Source organism: Scyliorhinus canicula, chromosome 4 (assembly GCF_902713615.1).
Source record: "Scyliorhinus canicula chromosome 4, sScyCan1.1, whole genome shotgun sequence".
NCBI lineage: Eukaryota > Metazoa > Chordata > Chondrichthyes > Carcharhiniformes > Scyliorhinidae > Scyliorhinus > Scyliorhinus canicula.
The window spans coordinates 90474404-90487476 of NC_052149.1; the positions used below are offsets into that span (position 1 = coordinate 90474404).

At 42.6% G+C, this 13073-nt stretch overlaps 1 protein-coding gene across 1 annotated transcript in view; it reads right to left on the reverse strand.

The window, feature by feature from the left end:
* The window catches only part of mfsd14a1 (major facilitator superfamily domain containing 14A 1), a 37632-nt gene extending 25309 nt beyond the window's left edge, over positions 1-12323 (reverse strand). Inside the window, exons 1-3 of the mRNA XM_038794771.1 lie at positions 12164-12323; positions 5547-5642; positions 3052-3114 (exon numbers count right to left, since the gene is read on the reverse strand). Coding sequence (XP_038650699.1) covers positions 3052-3114; positions 5547-5642; positions 12164-12244 — 240 coding nt within the window. The 5' untranslated portion in view covers positions 12245-12323. The remainder of the gene's footprint in view (positions 1-3051; positions 3115-5546; positions 5643-12163) is intronic.
* Between the last annotated feature and the right edge of the window lie 750 nt (positions 12324-13073).

Sequence of the window (13073 nt, forward strand, 5' to 3'; positions counted from 1 at the left end):
ATAGATTAAAGAGTTGGGCAGACAAATGGCAGATGGAGTTCAATCCCGACAAATGCAAAGTGATGCATTTTAGAAGATCAAATTCAGGTGTGAATTATGCAGTAAATGGCAGAATCCTTAGTAGCATTGACAGCAGAGGGATCTGGGCGTTCTGGTCCATAGTTCTATGCAAGTGGCAATGTAGGTGGATAAGGTGGTCAAGAAGGCATGCTGGCCTTCATTGGTCGGGACATTGAGTACAAGAGTTGGCAGGTCATATTACAGTTGTATAAAACTTTAGTTAGGCCACATATTGAATATTGTGTGCAGTTCTGGTCACCACACTACCAGAAGAACGTGGATGCTCATGAGAGAATGCAAAGAAGGTTTACCAGGATGTTGCCTGGTCTGGAGGGTGTTAGCTAGGAGTAAAGGTTGAATAAACTCGGATTGGTTTTGTTGGAAAGATGGAGGCTGAGGGGAGACCTGATTGAGTACAAAATTACGAGACGTATAGAAAGGGTGAATAGTCAGAAGCTTTTTTCCAGGGTAGAAGACTCAATTACAAGGGGGCACAGATTCAAGGTGAGGGGGGAAAAGTTTTTCAAGCAGAGGATGGTGGGTGCCTGGGACACGTCGCCAGTGGAGGCAGGCACAATAGCAAAGTTTAAGATGTATCTTGATAGACACATGAATGGGCGGGGAATGGAGGGATACAGATCATTTGGGCAATAAGTAGTAGGTCTAACTAAGGAATCTGGATCGGAGCAGGCTTGGTGGGCCGAAGGACCCGTTTCTGTGCTGTAATGTTCTTTGTTTGTTTTGTTCTTTGAGACCGAGATGGATCATCCACTTGGCACTTCTGGCTGAAGATTATTATGAATGCCTCAGCCTTGTGTTTTGCACATTTCTACTGGGCTCTTCCATCATTGACGATGGAGCTATTTGTGGAGCCTCCTCTTTCAGTGAGTTGTTTAATTGTCCACCACCATTCACGGCTGGGTGTGGCAGGACTGCAGAGCTTAGATATTATGCATTCATTGTGGAATCGCTTAGCTCTGCCTAGTACTTGCTGCTTATGCTGTTTGTCACACAAGTAGTCCTTATAGCTTCACTAAGTTGACACCTCATTTTTTGGTACGCCTGATGTTGCTCCTGGCATGCTCTCCTGCACTCTTCATTGAACCAGGGCATATCCCCTTCTTGTTGGTAATGGTAGAGTGGAGGATATGCCAGGCCATGAGGTTGGAGATTGTAGCTGAATACAATTCTGCTGTTGATAGCGCACAGCGCCTCATGGATGCCCAGTCTTGAATTGCTAGATCTGTTCGAAGTCTATCCCATTCAGCATGGTGCTAGTGCCATACAACACAATGGAAGGTATCTTCAATGTGAAGACAGGACTTTGTCTCCACAAGGACTATGCGGTGGTCACTTCTACCGATACTGTCATGGACAGATGCATCTGCAGCAGGCAGATTGATGAGGATGAGGTCAAGTATTTTTTTCCTTCTTGGTGGTTCACTCACCACCTGCCGCAGTCCCAGTATAGCAACTATGTCCTTTAGGACTCTGCCAGCTATGTCTGTGGTGGTATTACTGAGCCTTTCTTGGTGATGGACATTGAGGTCCCCCGCCCAGTGTTTTCTGAGCCCTTGCCACCCTCAGTGCTTCCTCTAAGTGGTGTTTAACATGGAGAAGTACAGATTCATCAGTTGATTGTGGCCAGTATGTGATAATCAGCAGGCGGTTTCCTTGCCCACAATCAGCCTGAAGCCATGGAACTTCATGGGGCCCAGAGTCGATGTTGAGAACTCTCTCCCGACTCCATACCACTGTGCCGCCATCTCTGCTGGATCTGTCCTGCCGGTAAGACAAGACAAACCCAGGAATGGTGACAGTGGTGTCTGGGACATTGTCTGTAAGATACGTTTCGGTGAACATGACTATGTCAAGCTGTTGCTTGACTCGTCTGTGAGACATCTCTCCCAACTTTGGCACAAGCCCAAAATGTAAGAAAGAAGGACTTTGCAGGGTCGACGGGGATGGGTTTGACGTTGTCGTTTCCGGTGCCTGGATCGATGCCGGGTGGTTTGTCCGGTTTCATTTCTTATTTGTGTTTTCGTAGTAGTTGAATACAACTGAGTGGCTTGTTAAGCCATTTAAGAGTCAACCACATAGCTGCGGGTCTGGAGTCACATGTAGGCCAGACCAGGTAAGGTTGGAAGATTTCCTTCCTTAAAGGACGTTAGTGAAATAGAAGGGATTTTACGACTATCAACAATGGTTTCAGGGTCATCATTAGACTTTTAATTCCAGATATTTTATTAACTTTAAATTCCACTACCTGCCGCGGTGGGATTCAAACCCGGGTCCCCAGATCATTATCCTGGGTCTCTGGATTACTAGTCCAGCGACAATACAACTACGCCACCGCCTCCCCGAGGCAGTTAACAGATATTATAATATTATAACAGATATTATAATACATACGTGCCTTGATTATGATTGGTAATTATACTCATATGTAATACATTAGGTGATAATTTTTTTTAAAAGTTTCTAGGGTACCCAATTCCTTTTTTTCCAATTAAGGGACAACTTAGCATGACCGATCCACCTTTGGGTTGTGGGGGTGAAACCCATGCAAACGTGGGGAGAATGTGCAAACTCCACACAGACAGTGACCCAGGGCCGGGATCGAACCTGGGACCTCGCCGCCGTGAGGCAGCAGTGCTAACCACTGCACCACCATGCTGCCCTTTACATTAGGTGATCCTAATTGTTAGTTGTGAATGGACATAGATAACTTTTAAACAAATCTACTCTTTTAATTGGTGTATGTTAATTACTTGGGAGATACACAAAAGTATAATTGCTCTTTATTTTCTATGATCGGCGAGCTGGCAAGCCACCTAGTGGATGCTTAGCTCCCCTGCTACAGCTGGAATGTAGTTCTTGGACTGGGAAATCTAAGTGTCGTCTGGTCAGTTGGGGAGTGAGGAATATTATCGTCGAATAGGTGTGAAACTCCTATTCACACTGAAAAATGTACCTGAATTCCAGACTCACCTTTACTCCCTGAATCAAACCATTCATCAAAAATGTATGCTTGGGAAATGTCTCGTGCAAGACCTAGGAAATAAAATAAGTTGCCTTTACAATCAAGTCCAAAATTTGCAATAGGTTTACTTTAGCCCTACAGATTATAAGCCTTCAAACTACATTGGGTGCATCTTCCTTATTTTTTCTAATTGACTTTGTGCATCAACAGAGCAACCAATGCCAGATGCAAACAAACCCTTGCATGTGCTGAGTTAGGAAGCCCAGTCACGGTAGCAACTTAGGTACATTACAACTGACCTCAGTGCAAGAGTCAGTCAGTGTAAATAAAAACAACCAGAGATGTTAGAGCCAAACTTCACTATTACATAATATTCTACATGGCAGCAATATGACAACTTGTTCGGTCCAACAGCCTACCAAAGATGAGTCTGGAACCACAAATTGAAATTTATAATTAACTAATGTGCAACAGATGCAGGCTAACCTAATCCAAAGTATAGTCCTGTTTGTGAGATTCAGCAAATCAAATTCAAGAAAGTGACTCACCTTCTCAAGGGTAATCAGGGATGGGTAACAATTGTTGGTCTGCCAGTGATGCCCACATCCCATAAAATAACTTTTAAAAATGTAATAGGAGAGAAATCCTGTTTTGCAGCTCTTTCAAAAATACTTGTTTATAAGAACTGAGTGAAACAGTGGGTTATACACTAACATTGGATAAAAGCAAATTACTGCGGATGCTGGAATCTGAAACGTAAGACAAAATGCTGGAAAATCTCAGCAGGTCTGGCAGCATCTGTAGGGAGAGAAAAGAGCTAACATTTCGAGTCCAATGGCTTTGACAGAGTCATTGGGTTCGAAACGTTAGCTCTTTTCTCTCCCTTCAGATGCTGCCAGACCTGCTGAGATTTTCCAGCATTTTCTCTTTCTATATACTAACATTTCAGCTCTGGGTCCTCGGTTCAGATACAGGACAGGATTAAAGTCTCCATATCAGCAATAATATGCAAGTTGAAATTGGACAGTCTATATGCGCCCCTAATTTGGAATTTATTGGTAATGTTATTTAGATCAAGCCAAGGATGGTTTGTGGAGAAAATGTAACAAATGCCACATTAGTGCTCTTTGGAGTATGTGGCGGATTAGAGAGAACTTTGCCCTGCACTTGACAGTTCATTACCTGGTCTATGAGTATTTGACACTGATGAAGAATGCCTGAAATGGAAGATGTATCATTATCTAGCACCAATGGCCTAATTCTGCTCCCAAATCTTCTGTGCTCACCTTGAGCTCAAATTAAAAGAAAAATTATTTCTCTCCATACAGCTCAAAGATGGTGCACTGATTACAAGGCAATATTCATCAAACTTCAACAGTGTCAGGGGATCCCAGGATTGCTCTTCTGTATTGTAATTCTCCACACACAAATCTCTTTTAATATTATATATTTCTCAATAGTTCTGCTTCCTTTGAGATTAGGATAAATGTCATGACATAGCCTTTTGGATGATTCTGAATAAAAGTTATAGAAGATTCTCTTTGAGGGGCCTCACGGTAGCATGGTGGTTAGCATCAATGCTTCACAGCTCCAGGGTCCCAGGTTCGATTCCCGGCTGGGTCACTGTCTGTGTGGAGTCTGCACGTCCTCCCCGTGTGTGCGTGGGTTTCCTCCGGGTGCTCCGGTTTCCTCCCACAGTCCAAAGATGTGCGGGTTAGGTGGATTGGCCATGCTAAATTGCCCGTAGTGTAAGGTTAATGGGGGGGATTGTTGGGTTACGGGTATACGGGTTACGTGGGTTTAAGTAGGGTGATCATTGCTCGGCACAACATCGAGGGCCGAAGGGCCTGTTCTGTGCTGTACTGTTCTAAATTCTAAATTCTAAAGATTCATTAACTCCATATAACAATTTTTAAGTCCTTTTCCCTTACTTGGGATCAAGGTCAGCTTTTTATTCATTCATAAACATACAAAACCTCCTCTGCAAAATCTGGAACATCAAAAAAAGGGAAGTACATGCATAGTGACCTTGGTCAAGGGAATCAAGGCCAATTAGTTATTGTCCAGCATGGATATGAATGTTGACCATCTGTTTTTACATCAGGAATGGTACTGGCTTGTGGCAGGACACATGTACTTAATTAATAATATTGAATAATTCACACTAGAATGGTGTGGAAGCAGACCAACTACATAATCAAATGAGGTCAGTGAGGATCTTAACTCCACCCTGTTTCATTCCCTTCACTCCCGAAATGGAGTGTGGCGACTAGGGGATTTTCACAGTAACTTCATTACAGTGTTAATGTAAGCCTTCTTGTGACAATACTAAAGATTGTTATTATTATTAAACAATAAAGTGATTCACCAGATACTTTTAGTGATGGAGCTTTCAAGGACATACCAAATTATATTTGTGAAGTAACTTAAATAAATTTAATTGTATTTTGTAGACGTATTGTAGCCTCAATTGAACAGGACAACATGATGGGATATAACTTACCACTAGTGTTGGTGCAGTCAGCAGACCCCAAGCAAAGAACTCCAGAAATATTACTATCACAGCATGATATATACTTGGTGCACCTATTCCTTGAGACTGTAAAAGAAAAACATGTAGCATTTAAAAATAAGTGTTTGAGTTAAATCACTGTATCTACTTGGAGTCTTGGAAAAAACTTCCCCAATCAACATTCAGACAAGCAATCATTCGTGCAATGAAAAGTTGCAGTCTGGAAATATTTATTGCACACATTCTCACTGCGTCCTCTGCAAAGTTTCCAAATGATATGCAATCAATCAACGAGTTCTCATTTCCAATCTTAAAAAATTATTTTGAGAAACATAATTCCTTCAGAGCTGACAATATGTTCCAGTACTTTGTTAATAACCTGAGAAGCTAAGTATGGTTATTACATTTCGAAAACTCCCCTTTGCTGTACGTACAGGGTAGGAGCTCCTGATCTGGATGTGTTATGGATATTAAACACCTACCACTGATTGAGGAAAATAGGAGAACCTGTTCACACCATTCACAGCCACATGAATTGCACGTGGATAGTGGAAGTTTCATTTGTAACCACATCCTCAAGGCTTCTCTATCTAGTTAGAGAAATGATGTGGAGATGCCGGCATTGGACTGGGGTGAGCACAGTAAGAAGTCTTACAACACCAGGTTAAAGTCCAACATGTTTGTTTCAAACACTAGCTTTCGGAGCACTGCTCCTTCCTCAGTTAGAGATAATAAGACCATAAGATTTAGGAGTAGAATTAGGTTATTTGGCCCATCGAGTCTGCTCCACCATTCAATCATAGCTGATATGTTTCTCATCCCATTCTCTTGCCTTCTCCCCATAATCCCTGATCCCCTTATTAATCAAGAACCTATCTATCTCTGTCTTAAAGACACTCAGTGATTTGGCCTCCACAGCCTTCTGCGGCAAAGAATCCCATATTCACCACCCTCTGGCTGAAGAAATTCCTGCTCATCTCAGTTTTAAAGGATTGTCCCTTCAGTCTGAGGCTGTGCCCTCAGGTTCTAGTTTTTCCTACTCGTGGAAACATATTCTACGCGTCCACTGTATCTAGGCCTCGCAGTATCCTGCAAGTCTCAATAAGATTCTCCCCCCTCATCCTTCTAAACTTCAACAAGTACAGACCCAAAGTCCTCAACTGCTCCTCATACGACAAGCTCTTCATTCCAGGGATCATTCTTGTGAACCTCCTCTGGACCCTGTCCAAGGCCAGCACATCTTTCCTTAGATAAGGGGCCCAGAACTGCTCACAATAATCCAAATGGCATCTGACCAGGATTGTATACAGCCTCAGCAGTACATTTCTGCTCTTGTACTCTCGCCCTCTCGACATGAATGTTAGCACTGCATTTGCCTTCTTAATTGCCAACTGAACCTGCACTTTAACCTTAAGAGAATCTTGAAGTCGGTCCCCTCTTAAATCTCTTTTGAATTCGATCCCTCCTGCTACATGCCAATTTCTGAGACGGGGTCTCGGTCAGCATCTCGTCACGAAGATGTTACAATCCCAGTTGATGTTAAATACACTTCAAACTGTACCTTATTTCTAATGTTTACCAATAGAAATATAAATCCCTTTAAACTACTTTTGTTTTCCTAACAAAGACAGGCCACTGCCAACTTGACACCCCCTAAGCACTGCACTGATGTGTCATCCTACATGCTAGTACTGATCCAGGGATCCACAAATTGAATGCTGTTAATCTTCTATCTTTTCACAGTAACTTTATTTGAAGCCTACTTGTGACAATAAACGATTTTCATTTCATTTCATTCTTTTATCCACCTCCTGATACAGACTTCCAGAGTGAACATGGTAGCATCTTGTACACTATTAACCATAAGTGTCTGACAGAGTTCACAAATTAACTCAGTAACCACTGGCCCCTAGAAATAAAGTACATTAATGGGTGCTCAGAATTGAGGGCACGGTCCTCGCCTAGCAGAAGACACAGAGTGATCTAACACCTCAGCCAGCTTGAGAAGACAAAGCACCAAACGAGAACACAGCTGCCAGCAAACAGACGAGGATTGCCACTTCCAGCTGCAGGGAGTGACTATATTTGCTCATTCATTTTTCTGGGATCGGTAAACAGCTCTCACCTGTCATGGTCTTGTGCATCATTTTAAGCCATTTATTTTCAATCAACAACTTTAAAATCACCTGCGTTCTCAACCACCTTTTTGGGTAACCCATGACTCCAAAACTTACAGGAGGCATAAGAATTTAGAAGAATGGAATATACAGAAGTAAAATTTGTTCATTTATGGAATTTGCAAAATTATGCACCTGATCAAGAATATAACACCGGGATATTCAGCAGATGACGTGAGGCATTAATTGCCATGTCAAACTCTTACTGCAATGTTGAACAATGCAGCAAAGGAGAACTTACATTGTGATCTTCAGAACAGATTGAAACAACCATCAAGTTGGATAACATTTCTTGCCTAATTAGAGGACCTTCCACGGAATCAGAGGAGACTGGGTAAAAAGGTGCTGAGTCCACAAATTATTCTAACTTAGTCAGAAAACAATTCACATGAACTATCAAGTTTAAAATTACTGTGCAATCAATCTTGTAATGCTGCTGGTTCCATTTTACTTCAAAACAAAGTCAGTCTGCGCCACACACTAACTTATAGAACAGCAAAATGTACAGTGCAGGTAATGGGAACATGGAGTGCCAGTCCTTCCTCATGCAGCCCTGACAAGGTAGTGAATGAGCAGTTTTCAATTTTTTTCATCGTACAGGATGCTTATGGGGACATAATCATACAGTTCCTTCAAAACATTTCTTCAAAAGCAAGTAGTTTGCGGGCAACAAGGTGGCGCAGTGGATTAGCGCTGCTGCCTCACGGCGCCGAGGTCCCAGGTTCGATCCCGGCTCTAGGTCACTATCCGTCTGGGTTTTGCACATTCTCCCCGTGTTTGCGTGGGTTTTGCCCCCACAACCCAAAGATGCTAGGTGGATTGGCCACGCTAAATTGCCCCTTAATTGGACAAAATGAATTCAGTACTCTAAATTTATTTCAAAAAAGCAAGTAGTTTAAAATAAACAAATTAAGTCAAAATGGATTTACATATGTAAAACATCAGCAAAAAAAATGATGAGCTCCTTTAATGCACACCGTTCAATTATTTTTCTGCTATGATAACTAAACCAGATCAAGTAACAGCATTATCATATTTTATTTCTTGACTATTCTACCAAGTTTGTAATGTACTAAATGCAACCAAGCTCCAGTCATTCAGGGCAGAGATAACCAAAGAAACATCGCTTTTAACAAGGAAGCCACTGAGCTTCCTGGAATCAGCGGTTTCAACTGCCAGCGCGATACACATGCTTGGTTGGTTTTCAAAGCTACAAAAATATTCAAAACATTCGCAATCAATGGCCTGGTGTGATCTCCACACTATACCTGCAAACAACTGCAAATACTTTCTCCCACAAATACAGACAATCTGAAAATCACTATCTGACGTTCAAATTTTTAGTTGAAGAAAACAAAAGCAGAAAAATGTATTGATTAAACATTTTGTTTCTTTTCTAATATAACCCTGGGTGTGCTAGCAACTTTACCTCAAAGGCTTGCATTCATACAGCTGTCCCAAAGTTGTTTTTATAGCTAATGAAGAACTTTTAAAAGTGAAGTCACTGGTGCAAAGTTGGAAATGCGGCAGCTAACCCGCCCACAGGCAACTCCCACAAAGAACACTATGGGTGGGATTTTCCGGCCATATTCACCCAGCGACCGGAGAATCCCGCCCGAGGTCAATTGATTTTTCCATTGTCAGCATCTCGCCCATGGTGCATCCAGCCCTATGAAAATGACCAAAAAATCATTTTGTGATGCTGGCCAGGATACCAGGGATAATGCCCCTGTTCTTCTTTAATATAGAGTGCCATGGGATTTTTTATACCCACGGAGGAAGAAGATGGTGCCTGAGTTTTCTATCTCACCTGAAAAAATGGCACCTTCAACAATGTCTCGATATTATACTGGAACATCAGACCAGATTTTATGCTCATGTCCTGGAGTGGGGACTTGAAACTATAACCTTCAGAGCCAAAGGCAAGAGTGCTACCAACTGAGCTTTGTTCGTTGGATTAAGAAAATGCAGCAAGAAAATTGCAAAATTCCAGGAAAATACCATTACATAAAGCGCTTCTCAGAAAATGTTAGTAATGTTTTAAACTTGGTAAAATGGCACACTGTGCAAGAATAAAGAAGCACGTTTTACCAAATTTCTGAACAAGGGTAAAACAAACAACATATCAAAATAATCAGATCTGAATTATCCACCTTAAAACATTTCCTCTCAATCAATTGCAATTTAACAACTATTAATTCTGTTGTTGGAAATATATTGTAACCAGTCTTGTGTCAACAAACTTTACCTTATGCATTCGAGCAATAGATCCCACACAAACATCTGTTATTAAGAGGGAATTGTAGGGCTAGACAATAAGGCCTGAATAGGACAAAGCTGCAAAGAACTTTCTGAATGCACTGACTTTGGCTACATGTAGTGATGGCCAGATGGTCTATTTAATTGAGGACGCAATGCAACCATCACAATTTTCCCTCTACAACTTCAACAGCTTCAATTTTTGCCTTCTGTTCAAGCAATTGGTCATCGCCTATTAATTTGATATTTTACAAACGTATTCCTACCTTCAAGGGGGAAAAAATAAATCACAAACTAAAACAGCTAATCCAATACAGACCAGAGGCAAGCGTTTGAATTTAATGCACAGCCCCCTTGCAATCTTTCTGGCACCTATGCTAACATTTACCTCACTAAGTCCTCCACTACAAACTACCCCACCCAAGCAAATTAAATTGCAACAGAGAGAAAATGTCAAAAACCATAAGCAACTTTCATGCCGATATATACTTGGGGTATTTTTGCAATACAAGTTACGACAGTTAGTCAGAACAGTTGCTGTGTCATCAATAAACTTTCTGACTTGCATATGTAGCAGATATGGTAAAATAAGGTAGGACGGCAAACCTCTATTTATATGGCATCTTTCATTCTTAAAATTCTGCAAAGTGCTCTATTGTCAGAAGTTACTTTTGAATATACAATGTTCAAGGGATTTTGTTTTACATCCACCTGGAGAGAGACTGGATCACAGTTTAATAATGTCTCATCATAAAGAAGACAACACTAATGATGCTGCAGTAACTTTAACACTGCACTGATGTTGGCCTAGATTAAGTGTGACTGTAACCATATCCTTCTGACTCAGAAGCAATGCTAAAATTAAACTCAATAATACAGGAAGGACTTTTGGAACATTTTAATTGTTTCATATTAGCTAATTTACAACTTAATCTTTCATCCCATAGTTCATATGAGCATACGAGATAGGAGCAGAAGTAGGGCATTCACACCCACGAACCTGCTCTGCCATCTGATAAGATAATGGCTGATCTGTTTGTATTTCAAGTTTAACAATCCCATCTAACCCAATAACCTTTGATTCCTTTGCCTAGCAATAATCTATCTACTTCGGCCTTAAAAAGTCAATGACCTCGCCTCCACGGCCTTCTGAGGCAGTTACAAAGTCACATAAGCGTCAGAGAAAAGAATTCTCCTCATCTGTCCTAAAAGGGAAACCCCTAACTTTAAAACAGTACCTTCTAGTTCTGGACTTCCCCACAAGAGGTAACATAATTTCCATGCCCACCTTCTCAAGACTATTCAGGATCTTGTATACTTCAATCAAGTCACCCCTCCTCAGTCTTCTAAACTCCAGTGGAAACAAGCCCATTCGGTCTAATCTTTCCTCATAAAACAACCCACTCATTCCCAAGTATCAATCTAGTAAACCTCCTCTCAACTACCCCAGATCTCTTTTGGCCCCTACTCAGTCTCTGAACCATGAACCTGGAGTGTGGTCAGAAATCTGGGAATTTGGCAACGATAATGAAATTAAATTATGGTCTTCATACGAACAGCAGCAGGATGATTATTCTGTTGTTAAACTGTAGCCGTGTGCGAACATGTCTGTTTTTTCAAAGTCTTGTAAACATAGACGCGAGGTTAGATTTTTGTTTTGCCGAGGAAAATCTGCAGACTAGAATGTGCTTTTTAATTCCTAGCTGGTCAGAAGGAACCGCAGTAAAATTGGATGTCGATGATAGAAGTGCATTGTGCCTGACTCTGATATATTAACGTGTTACCAAAGTAAGATTTGTTTTCAGTAAAGTTTTCACTCGGGCAAATTTCTATTTAACAATCACATCCAAATTTTTGGTTGCAGGCGGACGTTACATCCACCGGATGCAATTCTGCACACGCAAGAGCTGGAGAACAACCGGGCGGAATGGTGTCCGGAGGGTTCTGGCTCGGGCAGGAGTTGCTACAATGAGAGCGATTTCCGACCGCCACCAGTTAGCGGCTGGCCCATTAGTTTTAATGGGATAACCAGGAATGGAGAGGCCGGATTGAAAGCCGCTGACAGCTCCTCCCCGGCCGCTGCTGGAAAGCCCGGGCCCCGTGTCTCCCTCAAGCCGATCTGAAGTGTTTCTTTCCCCCTGCAGCCCGGGTTATTCTCTCTCACTCACTCACCGTTCCTCCGTCCTTAATGATGATCTTCTTGGCCAGCATGATACTGCGGTGAAGCCGCTTCTTCTTCTTGCCGGGCATCATGCCTCCTCCATCCCGGGGCCGCGCGCTGCCGCCATGGTGACAGCATCACCCCGCAACCGCGCTGACGTCATATCGCACGATCCCGCCATTGGTCCCCGCCCGGCCACGTGATCCGGCAGGCTCCGGCCAGGTCGGCCCGTGACGTCATTGGGGTTTAACCCAGGTTCATTCAACTGAGCCTGGCAGGAGCTCCTTGGGACGTTTCATTATGTTAAAAGAGTTTAATATTTCCCGGTTCACCAGTTAGGTAATTAACAACTGCAACGTTTATTTACATATAACTACAATGCACTGCAATATGGTTGCTGCACTCTTGGCGCAACCTCTTAGTATCTTGTGCCTTGCTTTGGACAACAGCGGATCCCTGCTGGTCCAAAACCTGGAACACAATTTTAGCACCCCGGCCCCAATCCCATTGTGCTGGGCGCACAGCGGGAGAAGCTAAGCTGTTCGCGCGCGATTCACCCATCCCGCTGCACCTAGCGCGATCTGGATCACGCCCTTGCTGGGTATGATTCAAATAATCATATTGGCTCATTCAAATATGTGCCGCCCATTTGAGGCCATGTTCTTCTAGGTCCCAGTAGTTACCAACCATACCGGCGAGGCCTCACTCCAGCGCGGAATAATACTGGACTCCACATAGAGAGACCAGGTCTAGACAAGTTGGGGGCTTGGAGACTATTGGAGCCCCCGCGGGGGTCAGGAACAGGGCTGGGCCCTGGCACCTGGCAGTGCCAACCTGGCACCCTGGCAATGCCAACCTTGGGCCTTTAAAAAGACCCCAAGAGTGATTTGTGTTCCATAACAAGGTAAAGTGCGTCCCATA